This window comes from Myotis nattereri, assembly GCF_964212035.1.
Source record: "Myotis nattereri genome assembly, chromosome: 3".
NCBI classification, from domain to species: Eukaryota; Metazoa; Chordata; class Mammalia; order Chiroptera; family Vespertilionidae; genus Myotis; species Myotis nattereri.
The window spans coordinates 111,119,252-111,140,920 of NC_138077.1; the positions used below are offsets into that span (position 1 = coordinate 111,119,252).

The following is a 21,669-nucleotide window of genomic DNA, read 5'->3' on the forward strand; positions in this document are numbered from 1 at the left end:
GGTCTTATAACGACAAGAGTAGTTGATTTGATAATATTTCTCATTTTGAGAGATTTTTAAAATTTTTAAGGGAAAGAGAACAATTGTTTAAAAACTTTTTAAAAAATGATTATTTGCCTTTTATAGTCTACACCTAAAACATATTTTTAGAAATAGTCATAATCCTTTGCTCCTAAATAGTGTTTTTACTTTTGGACAAGATTAGTGTTAATTATCTCTGATTGTGATTTTTAAGAATCAGATTAACTGGAAAAAAATAAGAAGGCCACACATCAACAAAGTAACACTAGAACAGTAATTAAGAAAAACACTGTGATTAAAGTTAAAGAAATTAGAGGGCATTCACCAAATGGCTACCTTCAAATACCAGAGTGGTCTTATGATGTCAGGAAACTCTGCAAAATACGATGCCTACAGGAAGTTCACTGCACATTTTCTGCCTGATTCAAAGAGCCTTGCAAGCAGTCAGCAAATGGGCTACATAGTCATTATGGCTAGCTTCAAAAAGGATAAAGAAGCTCTGTGCATTGTGATGTGTCCAAAGTACAGAAAATTATATCTGATGCAAACCATCCCTTTTGGAAACCTGTACTGGGAAATGCTCTGAAGAAGACAACACTTATAATTCTGGGTGCTGAATGCAGACTAGGCATGCCATGGCACCTTGGCAATGCCACCCTTTAAAGTAAATTCTCCCTCCTTTCAGTTATATTGTAAAAATATTTCCTTCAGTGTATGTTACAGAATTTATTTTCCAGATTTGAAGAATGTTGACTTAAAAAATGTACTACCTATAAAAAAATAGTACTAGTACCTATGATGGCATGTATCTAAATAATATCCATTTCTCTCAGGCTAAAGCTTTAGAATTTTCTATTATTTTACCCTCCCAGTTTTTGGGTTATTTTTTAATTTATTGGGGGGACATCCTATGTAATAAAAGGCTAATATGCAAATTGTTCCCTTGGGAGTTTGACCACTGCTATGGCATGCACTGACCACCAGGGGGTGGCACAGAATGAAGGAAGGCCCAAACCAGCAACCAGGAGGCCTTGATTGGCCCTGATTGCTGGCCAGGTTTAGGGACCCTACCTGTGCACGAATTTCGTGCACTGGGCCTCTAGTTGGTTAATAAAGTTATATAGGTTTCGGGTACACCATTATATAATACATCATCTGTATATTATGCACGCACAAAATTTGTGCATGGGTATGGTCCCTAGGCCTGGCAGGTGATTAGGGCCATCTTCCCCAGCTGCCCGCAGCCGGCCCCACCCCCTGCCACCACCCACTCCCAGTTCCCCATTCGCCATTGGGTGATCGGTGCTTGACAGCCGGGGGAAGGGACTGAGAGGTCGGCTGTTCCTGCCTGCTCACTGGCCCTACCCCCACAGCAGGTGGCCATCAGGTGATCAGAGCCTGCTGGCCAGGGAAAGGGACAAAGAGGTGGTCAGTGCACCTCATAGTGACTGGTCCAGCGGTCGTTCTGGTCATTCTGGTTGTTCTCCTGTCAGGGTCAATTTGCATCTTACCCTTTATTATATAGGATTGTGTGTTCACCACCCCAAGCCAAGTCTCTTTCCATCACTATTATCCCCACTTCACTCCCTTCTACTTCTTCCGACCCTCTTTTCCCTCTGGTAATCAGCATACTGCTGTTTGAATCTATGAGGTGTTTTTTTTTTGCCTTGTGTTTTTTTGTTTGTTTGTTGTTGTTTTTTCTCAACCCTTTCATCTTTTTCATACAGCCTCTGATAGTTGTCAGTCTGTTCTCTATCTATGAGTCTCTTTCTATTTTGTTTGTTAGATTATTTTGTTCATTTAATTCCACATACGAGTGAAATATATGGTACTTGTATTTCCCCGACTGGCTTATTTCACTTATCATAATGCTCTCCAGGTCCATCCATACTGTTGGAAAGGGTAACATTTACTTTTTTTATGGCCCAGTAGTATTCCATTGTGTAAATGTACCACTGCTTTTTTATCTGCTCATCTACTGATAGACATTTGGGCTACTTCCAACTCTTGACTATTGTAAATAATGCTGCAATGAACATAGGGGTGCATGTATTATTTCAAATTAGTGATTCAGGATCTTCAGATATATTCCCAGAAGTAGGATGGCTGATTCATAAGGCAGTTCCATTTTTAATTCTTGAAATAACTCCATACTGCTTTCTACTGTGGCTGCACCAATCTGCATTCCCACCAACAGTGCATGAGGGTTCCTTTTTCTCCACATCCTCGCCAATACTTGTAGTTTGTTGATTTATTGATGATACCCATTCTGACAGGTGTGAGGTGTTATCTCATTGTCTGTTTTTTGTTGTTGTTAAATATATGTTTTTATTGTTTTCAGAGAGAAAGGGAGAGGGAGATAGGAACATCAATGAGAGAGAATCATTGATTGGCTACCTCCCACATGCTCCCCACTGGGGATCAAGCCCACAACCCAGGCATGTGCCCTGACTGGGAATTGACCTCATGGTTCACAGGTTGATGATCAACCACTGAGCCGTGCCATTCAGATTCATTGTGGTTTGAATTTGCATTTCTCTGATAATTAGTGATATTGAGCATCTTCTCATATGTCTATTTCCCTTCTGTATGCCCTCTTTGGACATAAAGGTTTACTCAGATTCTTTATCCATTTTGTAATTGGGTTGTTTGTCTTCTTGGTGATGAGTTTTATAAGTTCCTTATAATTTTTGGATATTACCCCCTTATCAGATGTATCATTGGTGAATATATTCTCTCATTCAGAGGATTTTTTTTTTTTCATTTTGCTGGTAATTTCCTCTGCTGTGCAAAAACTCTTTAGTTTGATGTAGTTCCATTTGATCATCTTTTCTTTTGTTTTCCATGCCCAACGGGATATATCAGAAAAAATTTTGCTACAGGAAATGTCCAAGATTTTACTGCCTATGTTTTCTTCTATAATTTTTATGGTTTTGAGTCTAACATTTCAGTTATTAATTCATTTTTTATTCTTGTGTATGGTGTAAGAAAATGGTCTAGTTTTATTTTTTTTGCACCAATCTGTCCAATATTCCCAACACCATTTATTGAATAGACTAACTTTGCCATTGTATATTTTTGCCTTCTTTGTCAAATATTAATTGACCATAAAGGCATGGTTTTATTTCTGGGCTGTCTGTTCTGTTCCTTTTAATACTGTTGTTATTAACCTAGTTACTAATAACAGAAAAGGAGCAAAGGGAAGACCAAATATTATAAGCATGTCATTTGAGCAGCTTCACTAGGAAGCTAAAGCTTTATACTCCGCAGGGAGCCACTGGTCTATTCCCGCAGATTGCTGGGGGAAGATACTGGACAAGATGAAGAATAGATGCATGCCCAGTAAAGTTGGGGTGATGTAGGGAAGGTACTTTGCTGTCAGTCACACCTGGGAACATGTCATTGGCTAGAATGTGCACTGCCACTACAAGGTTGCAAAATTTGGGATATTTAATGCCCTAAACTAAGGAGTTCATGCTCTTGGTTCATTTTATGCTTTTAAGATTCGTTGCTCCGGTCACTTTCTCCTCTATTAGTCCAAACACAATGGACTAATAGACTGCTGCTAGCCTGATGCTAAACTGGACCTGGTTCCAACATGGAAAGAAAACTCTGGACACTGTCTTTGCTTCCAGCTTTACTGAAACTCCAGCTATACTTCTTCTATAACTGGACTAAGGAAAATGGGACTTTGGAAACCCAGAAATGTAATTTCATAGAAATAAAGCTTTCTAACCATATCTCATCGTCCTGTGGGGGCATCCGGAAATGGTTTTTTCAATGGTATCCCTATAACCCTACTCCCATTCTCAATGGGGAGACTACTCATACTTTTCTCTGATAACACTTTGATCTGTATGTCTGTTTTATGCCAGTTCCATGCTGTTTTGATTACTATGGCCTTGTAGTATATTTTGATACCCAGTAGCCTTCAACTTTGTTCTGTCTCAAGATTGCTGAAGTAAGAATACCGTTGTTGGAATCTATAATCAGTGTTGACTCAGGAAGGTCCAACTAAGCCCAGGAATTGTTGATTATAGACTCCTTATATTCTCAATACTTATGGAAAGGATTGGGCCTAGATTTTAGGGGTAGGACAAGGAGCAAATTAAGGTTTAATGGGGCCTAAAGTTTATATTATATTAAAGATTCTTTAAAAAATATATATTTTTATTGATTTAAGAGAGGAAGGGAGAGGGAGAGAGAGATAGAAACATCAATGATTAGAGAAATCATTGATTGGCCACCTCCTGCACGCCCCCCACCCCTGCATCAAGGATCGAGCCCACAACCCAAGCATGTGGCCCTGATCAGAATTGAACCTGGGACCCTTAAGTCTATCCACTGAGCCAAAATAAACAAGGACTATTAAGGATTCCTTAAGAAAAAAAAAAAAGAACCCTGGCAGGCATTGCTCAGTGGTTAGGGTGTCAGCCCTTGGACCAAAGGGTCATGGGTTGGATTCCCTGTCAAAGGCACATACCTGGGTTACAGGTTTTATCCCTGCCCCTGGGCTGGTCCGGGCATGTGTGGGAGGCAACCAATCTCTGTGTCTTTCTCATCCATGTTTCTCTTTCTCCTCACTCCCCTTCCACTCTCACTAAAAATCAATAGAAAAAATATACTCACTCCTTGGGTGAGGATTAAAAAAAAAAAGACTGGAGTTACCAATATAAAACAAAAAAGTGAGTATTTCTGTAGAATAAGAGAATAAATCAACAATTTACTGTATTTTTTTAAATTCCCAGGACATTTTCTGAGAGAGAGAGAGAAAGATCAATGTGAAACAGACACATTGATTGGCTGCCTCCCACACATGGGAACCTACAACTGAGGTACATGCCCTTGATGGGGAATCACACCCATGACCCTTTGGTCCCTAACCACTGACAAAACTGGCCAGGGCTCAGTAATTGTTCTTGATTGCAACCTGGCTTTCTTTCCAACCTCAGATATAGTACAATTCCCAGCTACTCTCAACATTCACAAAGCCCCTTCCAAGTGAGGGGAAATGACAAATTTTCTCAGCATCAGGGCAACTCTGCTTCTGGGCAGAGATGATTCCAGATAAAGAAGTTAATACTCCTCAGAAGTAGAAGAATGAAGGATCATAATGACAGAGAGCCATTAAAAATCATTAGGAATTGCTCTATGAAGCAATTGTAATAATAATAATAAAAAAGGCTGGTACTGGCACAGGTATATAGATCCATTGAACAGAATAGAGACCCCAGAAATTGACCCAAGCCATTATGTTATATATATATTTTTATTAATTCTCACCTGAGGATATTTTTTTCCATTGCTTTTCAGAGAGAGTGGAAGGGGAGGGGGAGAGAGAGATGAGAGAGAAACATCAATGTGAGAGACACATCCACTGGTTGCTTCCGACACACACCCAAACCTGGGGGCTAGGAGTGAACTGGCAACCCAGGTACTTGACCCAGAATTGAACCAGCCCCCCTTCGATGCACAGGCTGACTTTCTAACCAGTGAGCCACACAGGCCAGGGCTATGCTCAATTAATATTTGACAAAAATCATTAGAAATTACTGTTGAACAAAACATTTTTAATACTATATTGTGGTTAATCATAATTACTGTCATACTGGTGTCCCCTATGCCGACAAATATATCATAACTTGGAATTCCAGTAAAATATGTTTGGAAACTAAATGCAGAAACCACAAATTTCTGCTGCCAACCTTTTAGGGTGACTCATGGCCTAGACAGCTCTGGCCAAATTAGTGCAACTAGTCATAAAACATCTGTTAGGATCATCTTTGGAATACTGTGTGCACTCTGGCTCTCCTTACAATCCTGGCCTGCTCTTCTGACTTTGAATGTGACTGAATTTAGTTTTACAACTGACATAATTTTTTGCTTTGTATAAGGATTTCACAATTCAGATCTTCCTGGGGAGTGTGGATGACAAAGGGCTTCTTGTGCTCATTTTAGCAGTAGACATATTAAAGTTGGAATGAAACAGAGAAGATTAGCATGGCCCCTGCACAAGGATGATATGAAAATTTGTGAAGTGGTCCATAGTTTTAAAAAAGAAAAAGCCGAAACCGGTTTGGCTCAGTGGATAGAGCGTCGGCCTGCGGACTGAAAGGTCCCGGGTTCGATTCCGGTCAAGGGCATGTACCTGGGTTGCGGGCACTTCCCCAGAGGGGGATGTGCAGGAGGCAGCTGATCGATGTTTCTCTCTCATCGATGTTTCTAACTCTCTATCTCTCTCTCTTCCTCTCTGTAAAAAATCAATAAAATATATTTTTAAAAAAAAAGAAAAAAAAAAGGAAAAAAAAGGGGGTGGTATGGAAAATAACCTCACAATGTGATCTGATCATAAATTCCTAACTGGGCAGATCACTGTGGGTAGTCACTCCCCAGATACATAACTTCTTTCTTTTTTTTTCTTTTTTCTTTTCTTCTTTTCAGGCATATGAAGTCCCCTATTCAATCTTGGCCCCCACAAAGACAGACAGACAGACAACATCAGATTGTTCAAAGTCTGTCAGTGGATGCAAATAACTTTAGTAGAAGGTTTATCTTTGCATTAAGCAAGCCCTGTCCATTGTTTCTGTGCATCTGTGTTAGCAAACCTTTGAAATAAGCCATAAACACCCTCAAGAGAGCACATAATCTTAACCAGTCTATAATCCATTCCCCACATAGCTTTTTGCCTTCCTTACATCTTCCTTTCATCCCCTCCTTAATACTAAATGCACAAAAGAAGCTGAAAATATCATTCTAGGGAGAATTTGACATCTAGTTCCCCAGCATATGTTGTCAGTTTGGCTCAAATAATCTCATAAAAATTCTTTACAGGTTTGGAAGTTACTTATGTCGACAGGAGGATTCTGTACAGTCATGCTCAGAATCAGGAGGATTCTGTACAGTCATGTTTAGTCAAAACATACAATGGAGGTTAATAAAATGGTACTTTGGCTGGAAGTGCTGCATGGGAACCAGAGTTTGTAAATAAAGAATTCTTATGTTTTCCTGAAGACAATAGAAATCAGAGGAGTAAAAAACTTCAGAAGTGCCTGGTTTGGCTCAGTGGATAGAGCGTCTGCCAGAGGACTGAAGGGTCTGAGGTTTGATGCTGGTCAAGGTCACTTACTTGGGTCGATCTCTGGCCCTGGTCCCTAGTCCAGGTTTGTGCGAGGAAACCAATCAATGTGTTTCTCTCACATCTATGTTTGTTTCTCTCTGTCTCTCCCCCTCTCTTCCACTCTCTCTAAAAGTCAATGGAACAATATCCTCCGGTGAGGATTAACAACAACAAAAAAGTGGCTCTCTCTCGCTCATTGTGATAAGAACAATTTTTTAAGTGTTGTTGATACAGTATTGTTATTTAAAGACACAATGCTGTACAGCAGATCTAGTACATATTCAACTGGCGTAACGTAAATATTATACCATTATACAGGCTGGTTAGTAACTCCCTCTCCCTCCCCCCCCCCCCCCCCCGCCACAAGCAACCACTATTTTATTCTTTGTTTTTATGAGTTTGACAACTTTAATTTAAAAAAAAAAGATTTTAGAGAGAGAAAGGGAGAGAGGTGGGGGAGAAGAGAGAGAGATATAGATGTGAGAGAGAAACATAGATTGATTGCCTTCTGCATGTGCCACTACCTGGATCAAACCCACAACCTGGGTATGTGCCCTGACTGGGAATCGAACCTGCCACCTTCTGGTGCATGGACAATGCTCCAACTAACTGCACCACACTGGCCAGAGCAAGTTGGACTATTTTAGATATAAGTGGAATCATGCAGTATTTGTCCTTCTGTGACTGGCTTATTTCACTTAGCCTAATGTTCTCACGGCTAGAGATGTAACCAGGCTCTACTCTAATCACACTTTCTGCTGTATACACTTCCCCTCCTTTTACCACTCAGGCTTCATCTCCTGCTAATTTCATAGCCACTGGACTCCTGCTAATTGTCCCCTTGCCCAACTCCAACACTCTAGATATATTCTGGCCCCAGAAACCACTTCTTTCCCACCACTGCTTTCAGGTGATGCATAAGCATTGCCTTAGTGTGGACTTTTAAAGTTTCAGCATATCCTCTCCTTCTTGGTTCTTTCTAGTTAATGTTTCTGACTTATTTTCTCTCTATCACTTCCATTATTATATTTTTACTAGAGACCCTGCCGAGTAAGACTCCCTCCATGTTCTGCGTGGAGTAGGGTTCGGTATCTGAAAGAGGAGCCACACAACAAATGAGAGAAAAAGACATGAGATAATTTGGAAATATTGGGGGACCAGGCGGCCAAGTCCCGAAGGACTTCCTCCGTGCCCAGGCCTCACCAAGCTTTTATTGATCTGGGATGCACCAGTAGCATAGCCCTTAGGCAGGTGACCCCCTAGTAACAAGCAGACTAGCCCATCAGCAAGGATTTACATAATAATAAATGGGGGAGTAGTTTCAGCTACCACTGTCTGGACAAACAGCTGTGGCACCTAGCTCCGACCTTTGCTAGGGCTTCAAAGGCACCCAGCCTTCAGGGGGTTCTCTGTCTATGCTTATCAGATAGTGAAGGCAATAAACAGTTTCCCACAGACCTGGTGCACAAAATTCGTGCATGGGTGAGGTCCCTCTGGGTGGCCTGCAGGGATCGAGCTAAAACCTGCAGTCCAACGCTGCCTGCAGCTCCAAACTGTCTCTCCCGCTCATCCTGGCCCCACTGTACCTGCCATGGGCTTGCGCCCAATCAGTCCCTATCAGGAGAGGCTCACGCTGCTGTAGCAGCGGCTCACCATCCATGAGCCCTGCATCTGGCGCCCTCCCAAGGGGAGTGGCCTGCTGGATTGGGCTGAAACTGGCTCTCTGACATCCTTGAGGGGTCCCAGATTGCAAGAAGGTGCAAGCCAGGTTGAGGGACCCCACTAGTGCACAATCGAGAGACCTCAGAAGGGCTCCAGGGTGTGTCTGGCCCATCTAGCTCAGTCCCAATCAGCTGGACCCCAGCAGCAAGCTAACTTACTGGTTGGAGCATCTGGCCCCTGGTGGTCAGTGCATGCCATAGCGAGTGGTTGAGCAGCCTTAGCATCTCATTAGCATGCTGAGATTGGTTGTTCTGGCATTTGGTCTATTTGCATATTACCCTTTTATTATAGGATCTCTTTATTTATTTTATTTTATTTATTTAAAATTTTTTTTTCTTTATTGAATAAGGTATTACATATGTGTCCTTATCTCTCCATTGCCTCCCCTTCCCCCCACTCATGCCCTCACCCCCCTGGTGTCTGTGTCCATTGGTTATGCTTATATGCATGCATACAAGTCCTTTGGTTGATCTCTCCCCTTTACCTCCTCCCTCCCCTACCTTCCCTCTGAGGTTTGAGCATCTGATCAATGCTTCTCTGTCTCTGGATCTGTTCTTGTTCATCAGTTTATGTTGTTCATTATATTCCATAAATGAGTGAGATCATGTAATATTTATCTTTCTCTGACTGGCTTATTTTGCTTAGCATAATGCTCTCCAGTTCCATCCATGCTGTTGCAAATGGTAAGAATGCTTTCTTTTTTACTGCAGTGTAGTATTCCATTGTGTAGATGTACCACAGTTTTTTAATTCACTCATCTGCTGATAGGCACTTAGGCTGTTTCCAAATCTTAGCTATGATGAATTGTGTTGCTATGAACATAGGGGTGCATATATCCTTTCTGATTGGTGTTTCTGGTTTCTTGGGATATATTCCTAGAAGTGGGATCACTGGGTCAAATGGGAGTTCCATTTTTAGTTTTTTGAGGAAACTCCATACTGTTCTCCATAGTGGCTGCACCAGCCTGCATTCCCACCACAGTGCACGAGAGTTCCTTTTTCTCTGCATCCTTGCCAGCACTTGTTATTTTAATTATACAAGAGCAAAATCTCTATAAAAACAGGGATTTAAAAAAGTATATATTTTTGTTTTACCAGCATCTAGAACAATGAGATATAGTAGGCATGCAGGTACACTATGTTTTTTAATCAGTGAATGAATACATGCTATTATGTGCCAGTTATATAGTATACAGTGTTGAAAAAAATTGAATCCCGCCCTCTGCCAATAAACAAGTAAAAATATGTCAAACATGAGAGATGTTTGTTTAAAGAGTAAGCATGGAACAGGGGGTAGGGTGAGGTACTCAAGTTGGGCTTCCTGTAGGAGGTGGCATCTGAGTCTGAGGAAGTTAGCCTAATGATGGGAGGAGGAGAATTTTAGGGAAGAGCTTTTTATTATTTATTTATGTATTTATTTATTTATTTATTTATTTTGATATTTTATTGATTTTTTTACAGAGAGGGAAGGGAGAGGGATAGAGAGTTAGAAACATCGATGAGAGAGAAACATCAATCAGCTGCCTCCTGCACACCTCCCACTGGGGATGTGCCCGCAACCAAGGTACATGTCCTTGACCGGAATCGAACCTGGGACCCCTCAGTCCACAGGCAAACGCTCTATCCACTGAGCCAAACCAGCCAGGGCTAGAGAAGAGCTTTTTAGATAGATAATATGAACACAAGCAAGCTCTAGTCACCTGTCTTAGATTTAATAATGCACCCATTACTGGCTAACTTCCCTTTTCTGTATCACTTTATCTTCAACTACCCCTTTTCCTTAAAACTCTCAACAAACTGGTGGTTTTTAAATCTTGGTTCAGGGTTGGCCTCTGGAAGAACCCAAATGAAGACAGTGATTCTTACCCAAACTCTAGAGGAAAAAAAAAAAAAAAAAAAGACAAAGTCTTTGGGAGATAATAAAGCAAACCAGATTGGCTGGATATAGGATCTGAGGTGATTAGGTTTGATAGCAAAGGAACTTGAATGCTAGGTTAAGGGATTTGGATTGTTTCCAAATTCTTTATGAAATCCTTGAGTTTGGGAATGAGGTAATCAAAAGGATATCTGTGTCTGATGAATCTAGCTGTGGCATCTAATGGTATAATATTGGAAGCAAGAAGAATCTACAGGGAAGAAACAATTCCAACAGCATAGTTAGGATATATTCAGAAATGCATTACTGAGGTGGCAGTGAGCATGGAAAAGAACAGATGAAGAGAAAATGTGAAAGAAAAAAAAATGCAAGATTAGTTGTCAAGCTGTGTGTACTGCAGGGCTGTTTGTGTTGCAGGTCCATGTATGTTAGAGAGCAGAAGTGTCATTAATAGAGATGAGGAAACTGTGAGTGGGATCTGGATTTGATGAATTAAAGACATTTGCACTTTGTGCCAGTGGAATGTTCAAGTAGAGATGTTCAGTAGACAGCTGGAAATACAAGAAGGCAGGAAGGATTTTGTTTCTGAATTGGGGCTCTTTCAGATGGTGATACACGTGTTCGGCTGTTTTGAAAATCCCAAAGAAACACTTGCTTTATACAATTCTTACAGTCCTCACCTTGTGACTCTCAATAGAGAAGGGTGAATGTCATGGTAACCTGCAATGCTTGGCAGACTTTGTAATAGAAGCACGCACGTACTGTGATGTGGAGAGACTGTAATTGTGCATGAGAGTATGAGGGCATGAGGGAAGGCAAAAAGCTAGGTTTTAACCATGCAAGTTCTTGAAGAAACTGGACAAAAGGAAAGCAAGAAATCAAGTTCAAGGAGTTTGACAGAGTCTGACCCATTACACAAGTTAGGAGGCTGAGATTTGGCCAAAAGACCAGCCATTCGTAGCAGAGAATTCAGACTCAGAGGATTAATGCTATTTGCTTTCTGCCTAGTTTTTTAAAAATGTTTTTATTGACTTCAGAAAGAGGAAGGGTGAAGGATGAATAGAAACATCAATGATGAGAATCATTGATCTGTTGCTTCCTGCATGCCCCAAACAGGAGATCAAGCCTGCAACCCCACCATGTGCCCTGACTGGGAATTGAACCGTGACCTCCTGGTTCATAGATTGATGCTCAACCACTGATCCACACCAGTCAGGGTTTGCCTAGTTTTATAGAGTGGCGCTGGCTACACACTGAAGGTTATTAAGGAATCCATCTCTTAGCTTTTTCTCCTTTGCTCTAAATAAACCTAATTTGATTCTCACAGGTCATACTTTCCATTTAATTACTTGTTACTCTTCTCTGAACTTTCTCCAATTTTCCTTTGAAAAAACTGAGACCAAACCTTCAAAACACTGTAACAACTGGCTTAGTTCTGGGCACAGGAAATTATTCTTTTCTAAAATGTCACACCCCAGGCAACATTTCTTTGAAGGTTTTTCCACCTGTTTTTATTTGATTGATGAGAGAGAGAGAGAGAGAGAGAGAGAGAGAGAGAGAGAGAGATTGATTGAGATTTGTTGTTCCACTTATTTATGCATTCATTGGTTGATTCTTGACCTGAATCGAACCTGCGATCTTGGTGTATTGGGATGACACTAACTGAGCTACCCGGCTTGGGCTTCCACCTTTTTTATTTTTATTCTGCTAATTTTATTTTTTTCATCACCATTTATGCACTCTATGCCCTCTTCCACATTCACCCACCCCTCCCCCATATCATACTAGTTTTAGACAAAATGTGATCAAATTGGGACATATCTTTTTCAATAATTTGTTTTTAACTTCAAAGGTTCAGTTGGAAAGGGTATTGGCTCAAATCAGGCTTCCCCACCTTTTTTTTAGGAAGATAGAGGTAGAATACTGCCATACTGCCAGTCTGAGTTTTTTTTGTCCCTTTAAACAGCTCATGTCACGAAATATATGAGGCAACATCTTCACGCTTTCTCCTTTATTTGTGTTTTTGCCCCTGCTCATCCCAGCAGAATAAACACTGGATTAGCTAAAATGTTGAGAAGTAATACAGAAAAAAGAAATTTGCTTAGAGATGAATAAAAACTGGAAGCAGGAGAGGACGTGCCAAGTTGCCGAGAGCTGGCTCGGAGATCTCTGGGAGCAATTTTCCAGGTGGACTGAAGGATGATCTTGTAAGGCATAGCTCCAGGTTGCACCTCTGGCCTCCAATTAAGCAGGATTTACAAGCCACTATCTATGGCTCTCCTGGCACTGGAGGAGAAGAAATGTTCACCGGACAGTAAAAACTTTCGGTTTACATAACAATCAAAACAGGGCCTTCCTTTTCCAGGGAGAAAAAACTTGACCCCTGAATTTAACGGGAGGGGTCATTTCTGTGCTAGCATCTGGCGAGATGCCTTCCTCCAAGATTTCTGAGGATTTATAGTCATTTCTGACAAGGTTAGTATCCAAATGCAGGGAAGAGCCAATTCTCACCCTTAGAGGCTGACGGAAAGAAAGCGTCTGGTGCTGGGGCAGCAGAGGCAGGAGGGGAACGCCGCCCACCCGCCCGCGGCTCCTCCCCGCGCTCGAAGGCCCACTCCCAAACTAAGCACACACTTCCCGGTTCCAGCCAGAAGCTCTGCGTGCGCCTCTACACGTAGCCGCAGACGGTCCCGAAATAGGTCTGCGTGGAGCAAACAGTCCCCCGACGTGGGGCCGGAAACCGGCCTCACGGGCCGCAGGCAGCGGCGCAGCGGCTCAGCGGCGGCCAATAGCCAGGGCGCGGCCCGCCCCATCGCCTCCCGCTGGGGAAGCCTATAAATTCCCTGCCGCGCCCGGGGCGCCTCCGCGAAGGACCGATCCTGGCTTCCCTCCGGCTGCCCGCACTTGGCTCGCTCGCTCCGGCCCTAGTCGCCGTGGTTGTCGGCCGGGGAGGACCTGGACTCTCCGCGCTCTCGCGAGAAGTTCGCCGCCGCCGGGAGGTGGGGGTGCCCGAGCACGCGCGGGCCTTCGAGAGGCCGAAGATGGGGGGTTGCGCTGTGAAGTGTCAGCTGCTGCTGCTGGCCCTCCTCCTTCAGCCCTGGAGTCCCTGCTTAGGTGCAGACTCGGAGAAGCCCTCCAGCATCCCCACAGGTGAGCACTCCCGCGGTCAGCACCCGTCTGGTGAGGTTCGCTTGGGGCAGTCCATTCATCCTTCAGCTCTTGATGCTGGCCTTGCCAGGTGAGTAGGTGGGTAGCCCGTCCCTCCCCAGCACCGCAGGGGTCAGTGGATACTCTGTGCTCCCCATGCCCTCCAAGGTGAGTGAGACGGACTGCTCCTCCGCCTCAGACCGCGTAGGACCCCTCCAGAACCGTTCTCCGCGTTGCTGGTCCCTGGGGCAGAGTGGGGGTGCCCGCCCTCGCTGCTCCTGGAGTTCCCAGTAACCTGAGCGCAAGAATTTTTATACTGCAAGTCGGGATTTCCTTTTGGTCTTGCAGGTCCCTAGGCACCAACACCTTTCCTACAACTCTCCTCTTCCTCCTTTCCTGGAGGTGCATGATTTATCCGTGTTGGACGAGGCAGTACTCCTTCCCTGACTTAAACAGTGTACTTTCTGATTGATGGTGACACATTCCTTCCAAGCGCCCCAGGAAGAAGCCGGTAGCACATAACCTCTTGCCAAAAACAACGCTCAAAACTGGTTGTTTTCAGTAGGGCTGCCTAGCTACTCAATACCTTTAAGCAGCAGCTTTCCTCCTTGGGGATTTGAAGGGGCAGCTGTGGACACAGATTCTCCCCTTAGCCGCCCTTTTCCTAAACCTGGTGCCGGTTCTTATTTTCAGAAGCTGGAATTGCAGTGAATAGTCAAGTTCATGTAAAACAACACTTTTTACATTTAGCTAGATTAAAGACAGTCTCACCACATGTTTGTTTAAACATAACTTTGCTGCCATTTGTCACACATGAGGTATCCTTGCAGTTTTCCACTTTTGTGCTTTAACTCTAGGATCAATTATCTGAAATTAGATCTTGCATGTAAATGTCCTGCTATACTTTATTTTTTTTTTTTAATTAGGATCATTTTGGCACTTTTGTTTTCTTTCTCTTTTTTTTGGTAAGTACATAGGCCACTTTTCTGCTCGAATTTTGCTTTTGTTGTGGAGCGCTAGCGACAGAATGACCAGAACTCCAGACTGAAATTTAGAGAGCCTTTATTGACTGGCCAGTGCCCGCTCCTCCACTTGGGAAGCCCAAGAGAGAAGCGGCCCCAACCATCTGCAGAGTCCAATATTTAAAGGGGACAACTACATTTGTGTTCAGGTTCCCATAGCAAGCAAAGCCAAGTTACAAAAGCTAATTGCGTAGTTTTAGCCAAGCTATTCATCATCCTCCTGTTATTCATTTCTGGGTAACTTACAGGTCAGGACTATTCTTAATTTTGATCTGTTTGTTCTTTGTGGGCCGTTGCTCAGGTGTGTGAGCTCAGTTCCTAGAAACTTTGTACAGGCTGTCAAGCTGCTGAGGTGGCTAGGTAATTAAGCAGGCCTAAAAATTTTCCTACTCTGTAACACTTTCAGGCTTAAACTCAGAAGTAATAGTTTTGTCTTTATCTTTAAAATTCTCACCTGAGGGGATATATACATATATATAATTTTTTATATTTGGAGAGAAAGGAAGGGGGAGAGAAAGAAACAGCAATGTGAGAGAGAAATATCGGTTGCCTTCCTTATATTTCCAACCACTTATGGAACCCACAAACTAGGTGTGTACACTGACCAGTAATCAAACCTGCACCCTTTTGGTGCACAGGAGGAGGATCCAAACAACTGAGCCACCTGGCCAGGGCCTATCTTCATCTTTAAGTGTTTAAGAAGATTTCAATGGGTAAACATGTTTCTACATTCCTGCTTTGTTAGCTTGAGAAACTTCACATTCAGATGGGTTTCTGTCTGATAATACAATGCTTTTCTTTCTCTCAGATATATCTGATGGTTTCAAAATGGATTTCTAAACCCTGTGTGATTCCTTTAAATTTGAACTGAATTTTTTCATAACTTAAACTTTTTCTTTTAGAGTAACAGCTAGAAAATAAATAGGCAAGTAAATGTCTTTAGCATACTTGGAAATTCACCAGAAAAATGACTTTCTTTGTGAAACACCCAAGGAATCTTACTGGGAAATAAAATAACCTTTGCTACTTTTATAGGGACCATTTCAGCCTTTGTCTATTTTATTTCATTTAATCACCAACACCCTTTACTTTTTATAGAAGACATTTTTTTGTTGTTGTTGCTGCCTTTAAGTTTACAGTCCAAATCACCTTCCTTTCCCATTCTGGCTTTTAAATTTCATGGAGCCGGACAGTAAAGTTTTAATGGACTATAACATCAGAGAAAGGGAATTTCAGATATGAATGTTTTCCTGAGAAAATGACCATATAAAACCCACTGCTGGAATCTGAGGACTGGTTGCTTTTGGTGGGTGGTCATGGGAAATTCAGTTAACTCCTAAATACAGAAAAATATTAATTTATAATACATAGAGCCAGCAGTAGCCAGTTTGGTTATGAACTTTTTTAAGGTAGATGTTATAAGCTAATAGATATAGATGGCACACTGATTGATACTATGGCTAGAATTCTGGGCTCCATTTTCTCCCTAAAATACTTCAAGTGAAAATTACTTAATTGGAAACTTCTATTTGTCTATGTAAATATCAAGTAAACTCCAGAACTCTACCTTGTGTAGCTTCATAGGAGGTCTGTAAGAAGAGTACTTATCTCTAACTCCCTGTATTTGTCACCATGTCCCAGCTAGCTATGAAGAAATAGTGTTTCTTGGCCCTATTGATATTTTGAGCCAGATAATTATATATTGTAGGTGCTGTCCTGTCATTGTACTTGGTTTAGCAGCTACCTTGGCCTCTACCTACTAGATGCCAAGAGTACACTTTTCCAAGTGTAAGAACGAAAAAGGTCTCAAAATTAAAATTGGCCAAATGTCTCCAGAAGGGTTGAAAACCACTGGATTAGACAAATGTGTATGTGAGGCAATGTTGCATTATAGTGTTATTGGAATGATAATAGCAACTCTTTTTTTTATTAATCTTTATTGTTCAGATTATTACAGTTGTTCCTCTTTTTTCCCCCCATAGCTCCCCTCCACCCGGTTCCCACCCTGCCCCATGCCCTTACTCCCCCCCACTGTCCTCGTCCATAGGTATATGATTTTTGTCCAGTCTCTTCCCACACCCCCCACAACCCCTTCCCCTTGAGAATTGTCAGTCCACTCCCTTTCTATGCCCATGATTTTATTATATTCACTGGTTTATTCTGTTCATCAGATTTTTTTAGTCACTTGATTTTTAGATTCACTTATTGATAGATATGTATTTGTTCAAAATTTTTATCTTTACCTTTTTCTTCTTCTTACGCTTCTTAAAGAATACCCTTCAGCTTTTCATATAATACTGGTTTGGTGGTGATAAGTTCCTTTAGCTTTTTCTTCTCTGTGAAGCTCTTTATCTGACCTTCAATTCTAAATGATAGCTTTGCTGGGTAAAGTAATCTTGGTTGTAGGTTCTTGGCATTCATCACTTTGAATATTTCTTGCCACTCCCTTCTGGCCTGCATAGTTTCTGTTGAGAAATCAGCTGACAGTCATATGGGTACCCCCTTGTAGGTAACTAACTGTTTTTCTCTTGCTGCTTTTAAGATTCTCTCTTTGTCTTTTGCCCTTGGCATTTTAATTATGATGTGTCTTGGTGTGGTCCTCTTTGGATTCCTCTTGTTTGGTGTTTCCTGTGCTTCCTGGACTTGTAAGTCTATTTCTTTCATCAAGTAGGGGAAGTTTTCTGTCATTATTTCTTCAAATAGGTTTTCAATATCTTGCTCTCTCTCTTCTTCTGGCACCCCCATAATTCGGATATTGGTACACTTGAAGTTGTCCCAGAGGCTCCTTACACTATCTTCATATTTTTGGATTCTTTTTTTCTTTTTTCTTTTCCAGTTGGGTGTTTTTTGCTTCTTCGTATTTCAAATCTTTGACCTGATTCTTGGGGTCCTCTAGTCTGCTGTTGTACCTCTGTATATTATTCTTTATTTCAGTCAGTGTAGGCTTAATTTCTAGTTGCTCCTTTTTCATATCCTTGAGGGTGTCACTAAATTTTTCGGAGATTTTTAGAAGATTCTTGGGTAACCTTATAACCGTGGTTTTGAACTCTATATCCAGTAGTTTGCTTGCCTCCATTTCTTTCATTTTTGACATGTTTCTTTGTCTCTGCATTTTGGCTGCTTCACTGTGTTGATAGAGTGGCTTTGTGTGCTAGGTGTCCTATAGGGCCTAGTGGCTCAGCCTCCCTAATTACCTGAGGTTGACACTCTTGGTGCACCCCTTTGTGGGCTGTGTGCACAGTCTTATAGTTAAGTCTTGATTGCTGTTGGTATCACTGGGAGGAATTCACCTCCAGGCCAATTTGCTGTGGGTACTAGCTGTGTCTAAAATGGGAGAACTTCTGTGCTGGAGACAGCCTTATGGAGCAGGACTTGCTTCAGTGGGGCTTTGGTGCTCACTGAGTCTGCCCCTTGAGTGTGTCTTTTATGGATGTGAAGAATTGTAGTCTGGTATCGTCTCACTCTATCCACTGGGTACACTGGCTCTTGGATCTCCAAGGAGGTGCAAAGTCAGCCACCCAGCAGGAGCTACAGAGAGATCTTCAGATTCCTCCTCTTTGTTTGGGGTTTGGAAGTGCCCAGATGAGGCCCAGCTGTGAAGCCATGCAGGCTGCTGTCAAGCCTTAGGCCTTCTTTTGGAAGCTCTGGGGCTCTTTGACCCAGCAGCTGTTTGTTAGGTTTTAGATTGCAAAATAACAGACCACTCATATGCAAAAGCCTCTGCTCACAGCTTGGGTGGGGTTGTAAATTGGGTGGTACAGGGTCTCAGGGAATCATCAAGGGGGAACAAACCGCAATAGCTGCCTCTGCTCTGCCTCTGAGAGGTTCCTGGGTCTCTGTGTCCTGAATCCCTGTGCAGGAACAATGATCGCTGCAAGCACCTCTGTGAGAAAACTGGCCCCGCAGTCCAGTTTCTCCCATATGAGTCTGGGTCCCCAGAGTCTCTCCCAGAACTGGAGTTCAGAGCAATAGGGGGCTTGTATCTCTCTCCTGATTGAAAAAGACAACAGCGTATCCAGTTGCCAGCCCATTTCCATGCGCGCCTCTGTATCTCCACACTTCCGTGCCTCCATACCTCCGCAATTCCGCACCTCCACACCTCCTACCAGTTTCAGTGCACTTTTCTCTTTCCTTCTATTTGTATAACTTCCACTCAGCCAGCCTTCCCGTGGTTCTGGATGATATCTGTTTTGTCTATTAGTTGTAGTTTTGACGTGGTTGTGCGAGGCAGCAAGTACAATTGTGTACCTATGCTGCCATCTTGGTTTCTCCAATAGCAACTCTTTTTTGAAAGCAAACATTTATTGTGAATTTCCACTGAAGTTGAGAATGTACTAGTCGAATCACATTAATCAGAATTTGAAATAAAGTTTTTCCCAGCTTTGATGCTGTGTATTGACCAAAGTTAAGAACACTGCTTTTTGTTATATTTACTGAGCATTCTGCTGTGTGCTATTTTTATTCCTTTTTGGTTGTCACTTTGTTATTACCATGGAAATAATCTAAATAAGATTCTGGTTAAAAACAATCATTTTTCTCCTAGATTTATTTATGGAATTTTACCTTAAAATTATATACCCATGGACCTCCCTGGTCACAGGGATGACTGGCAGCCATTTCTATTTGTTCTGCCCTGGTGATTCCCTGAGACCCCACCCCATCCAATTTTTAGCCCCACCTTACCTGTGTACAGCGGCTTTGTCATATGAATGGCTTGTCCCTCCTCAGGCTTCAGACTGTGCTAAAATCGCTCAAACAAGCTGCAACTGGGTTATGGATTCCCAAACCTATCAATAAAAGGCCCAAGACCTGGCACTAGTACCAGCCTGCCTTGCTTCATAGCTAGGCCTTGCCTGGGAACTTCCAAACCCAATACAAAAAGGAGGAATCTGTAGATCTCTCTGTAGCTCCTGCTAGGTGGCTCCAGGCAGTGGCTGATTTTGCACTTTCCCAGCGACCCAAGAGCCAATGCACCCAGTGGTCAGTGTCAGACCATACTAGATTATAGCTCTACACATCCAAGTGACACACTCAAGGGGCAGATTCAGTGAGCACCAAAGCCGCACTGAAGCAAGTGCTTCTCCATAGGGGTGTCTCCTGCACAGCAGCTCTCCCACTGTAGTTGCAGCTGGTACCCACAGCCAATTGGCCTGGAGGTCAATTCCTCCCAGTGACATCAACAGCAATCAAGTCTCAACTACAATAAGACTGTGCATGCAACCCACAGATGGGTGCACCAAGAGTGTCCACCTCAGGTGATTGGGGAGGCTGAGCCACTGGGCCCTATAGGAACCTACTACACAAAGCCACTCTATCAATTCAAGGAGACATAACAACTCTACCCAGTACATAGAAACAAACACAGGGACGCAGCCAAAATGTGGAAGCAAAGAAACATGTCACAAATGAAAGAAATGGAAGAAAGCAAACTACTGGATATAGAGTTCAAAACCACTGTTATAAAGTTACTCAAGAATCTTCTTGAGACCCCCAAGGGACTTTAGTGAGCCTACACTGATTGGAATAAAGAATAATTTACAGGTATTCAACTATAGAGTAGAGGATTCTGAGAATCATATAATGATTTGAAATATGAGGAAGCAAAAATCACCCAAACAGAACAGCAAAATGGAAAAAGAATAAAAAAAAAAATGAAGAAAGTGTAAGTTTGACATGCTTGATGTGAGGAGCGTCTGGGACAAATTCAAGCATACCAACATTCACATCATGGGGGTGCCAGAAGAAGAGCAAGATGTTGAAAACCCATTTGAAGAAATAATGACAGAAAACTTTCCCTACCTGGTGAAAGAAATAGACTTACAAGTCCAGGAAGCATAGAGAGTCCCAAACAAGAGGAACCCAAAGAGGCCCACATCAAGACATATCATAATTAAAATCCTAAGGGCTGATGATAAAGAGAGAATTTTAAATGCAGCAAGAGAAAAGCAGTTAGTTACCTACTAGGGAGCACCCATATGACTCAGAAGATTTCTCAATAGAAACTAAGCAGGCCAAAAGGGAGTGGCAAGAAATATTCAAAGTGATGAATAGCAAGGACCTACATCCAAGATTACTTTACCCAGCAAAGCTATCATTTAGAATTGAAGGTCACATAAAGAGCTCCATAGACAAGATAAAGGTAAAGGAGTTCATTACCACCAACTTAGTATTACATGAAATGTTGAAGGTTATTCTTTAAGATGAGGAAGAAGAAGAAAAAGAAAAAGATAAAAAATATAAACAATAAAAAGGCAATAAGTACATATCTATCAACAATTGAATCTAAAAATAAACAAATAAGAAATCTAATGAACAGAATAAACTGGTGAATAATATAGAATCAGAGGCCTGGAGATGGAACAGACTGACGAATCTCAGAGGGAGGCAGAGTGGGAAGAGATTAAACAAAGATGGTTATGCAAGTATGCATTACCTGTGGACACAGACAATAGGGTGGCAAAAGCCTGGGGTGGGGCGGGAACCCCGGGTGGAGGGGAGCTGTCGGGGCGGGGAGTAGGGGGGGGAGGAAGGCCATCTGTAATACTCTCAACAATAAAGATTTACAAATAAATTATATCCCCATGGAAGCTTTTGTGGCAATACCCTCCAAGTGAGTGTCAAAAAATTGGGTTCATACCTTGCTTTATCTTTCCTGCACTTTTTTTTTACCTTCTAGATGAGAGGAGAGGAGTGAATACATTCTTGCCAGGGATTTGCAACCAGGTCTCCAAACCTGGATCAGAATTTTTTAAAAAAATTTGATAC

At 42.2% G+C, this 21,669-nt stretch overlaps 1 protein-coding gene across 1 annotated transcript in view; it reads left to right on the plus strand.

The window, feature by feature from the left end:
* Positions 1-349: 349 nt before the first annotated feature.
* The window catches only part of PLOD2 (procollagen-lysine,2-oxoglutarate 5-dioxygenase 2), a gene marked incomplete at its 5' end in the record, with an annotated part of 326,945 nt that continues 305,625 nt past the window's right edge, over positions 350-21,669 (plus strand). The window contains one exon of the mRNA XM_081086033.1: positions 350-543. Within this exon, the coding sequence (XP_080942159.1) occupies positions 350-543 (194 nt within the window). The remainder of the gene's footprint in view (positions 544-21,669) is intronic.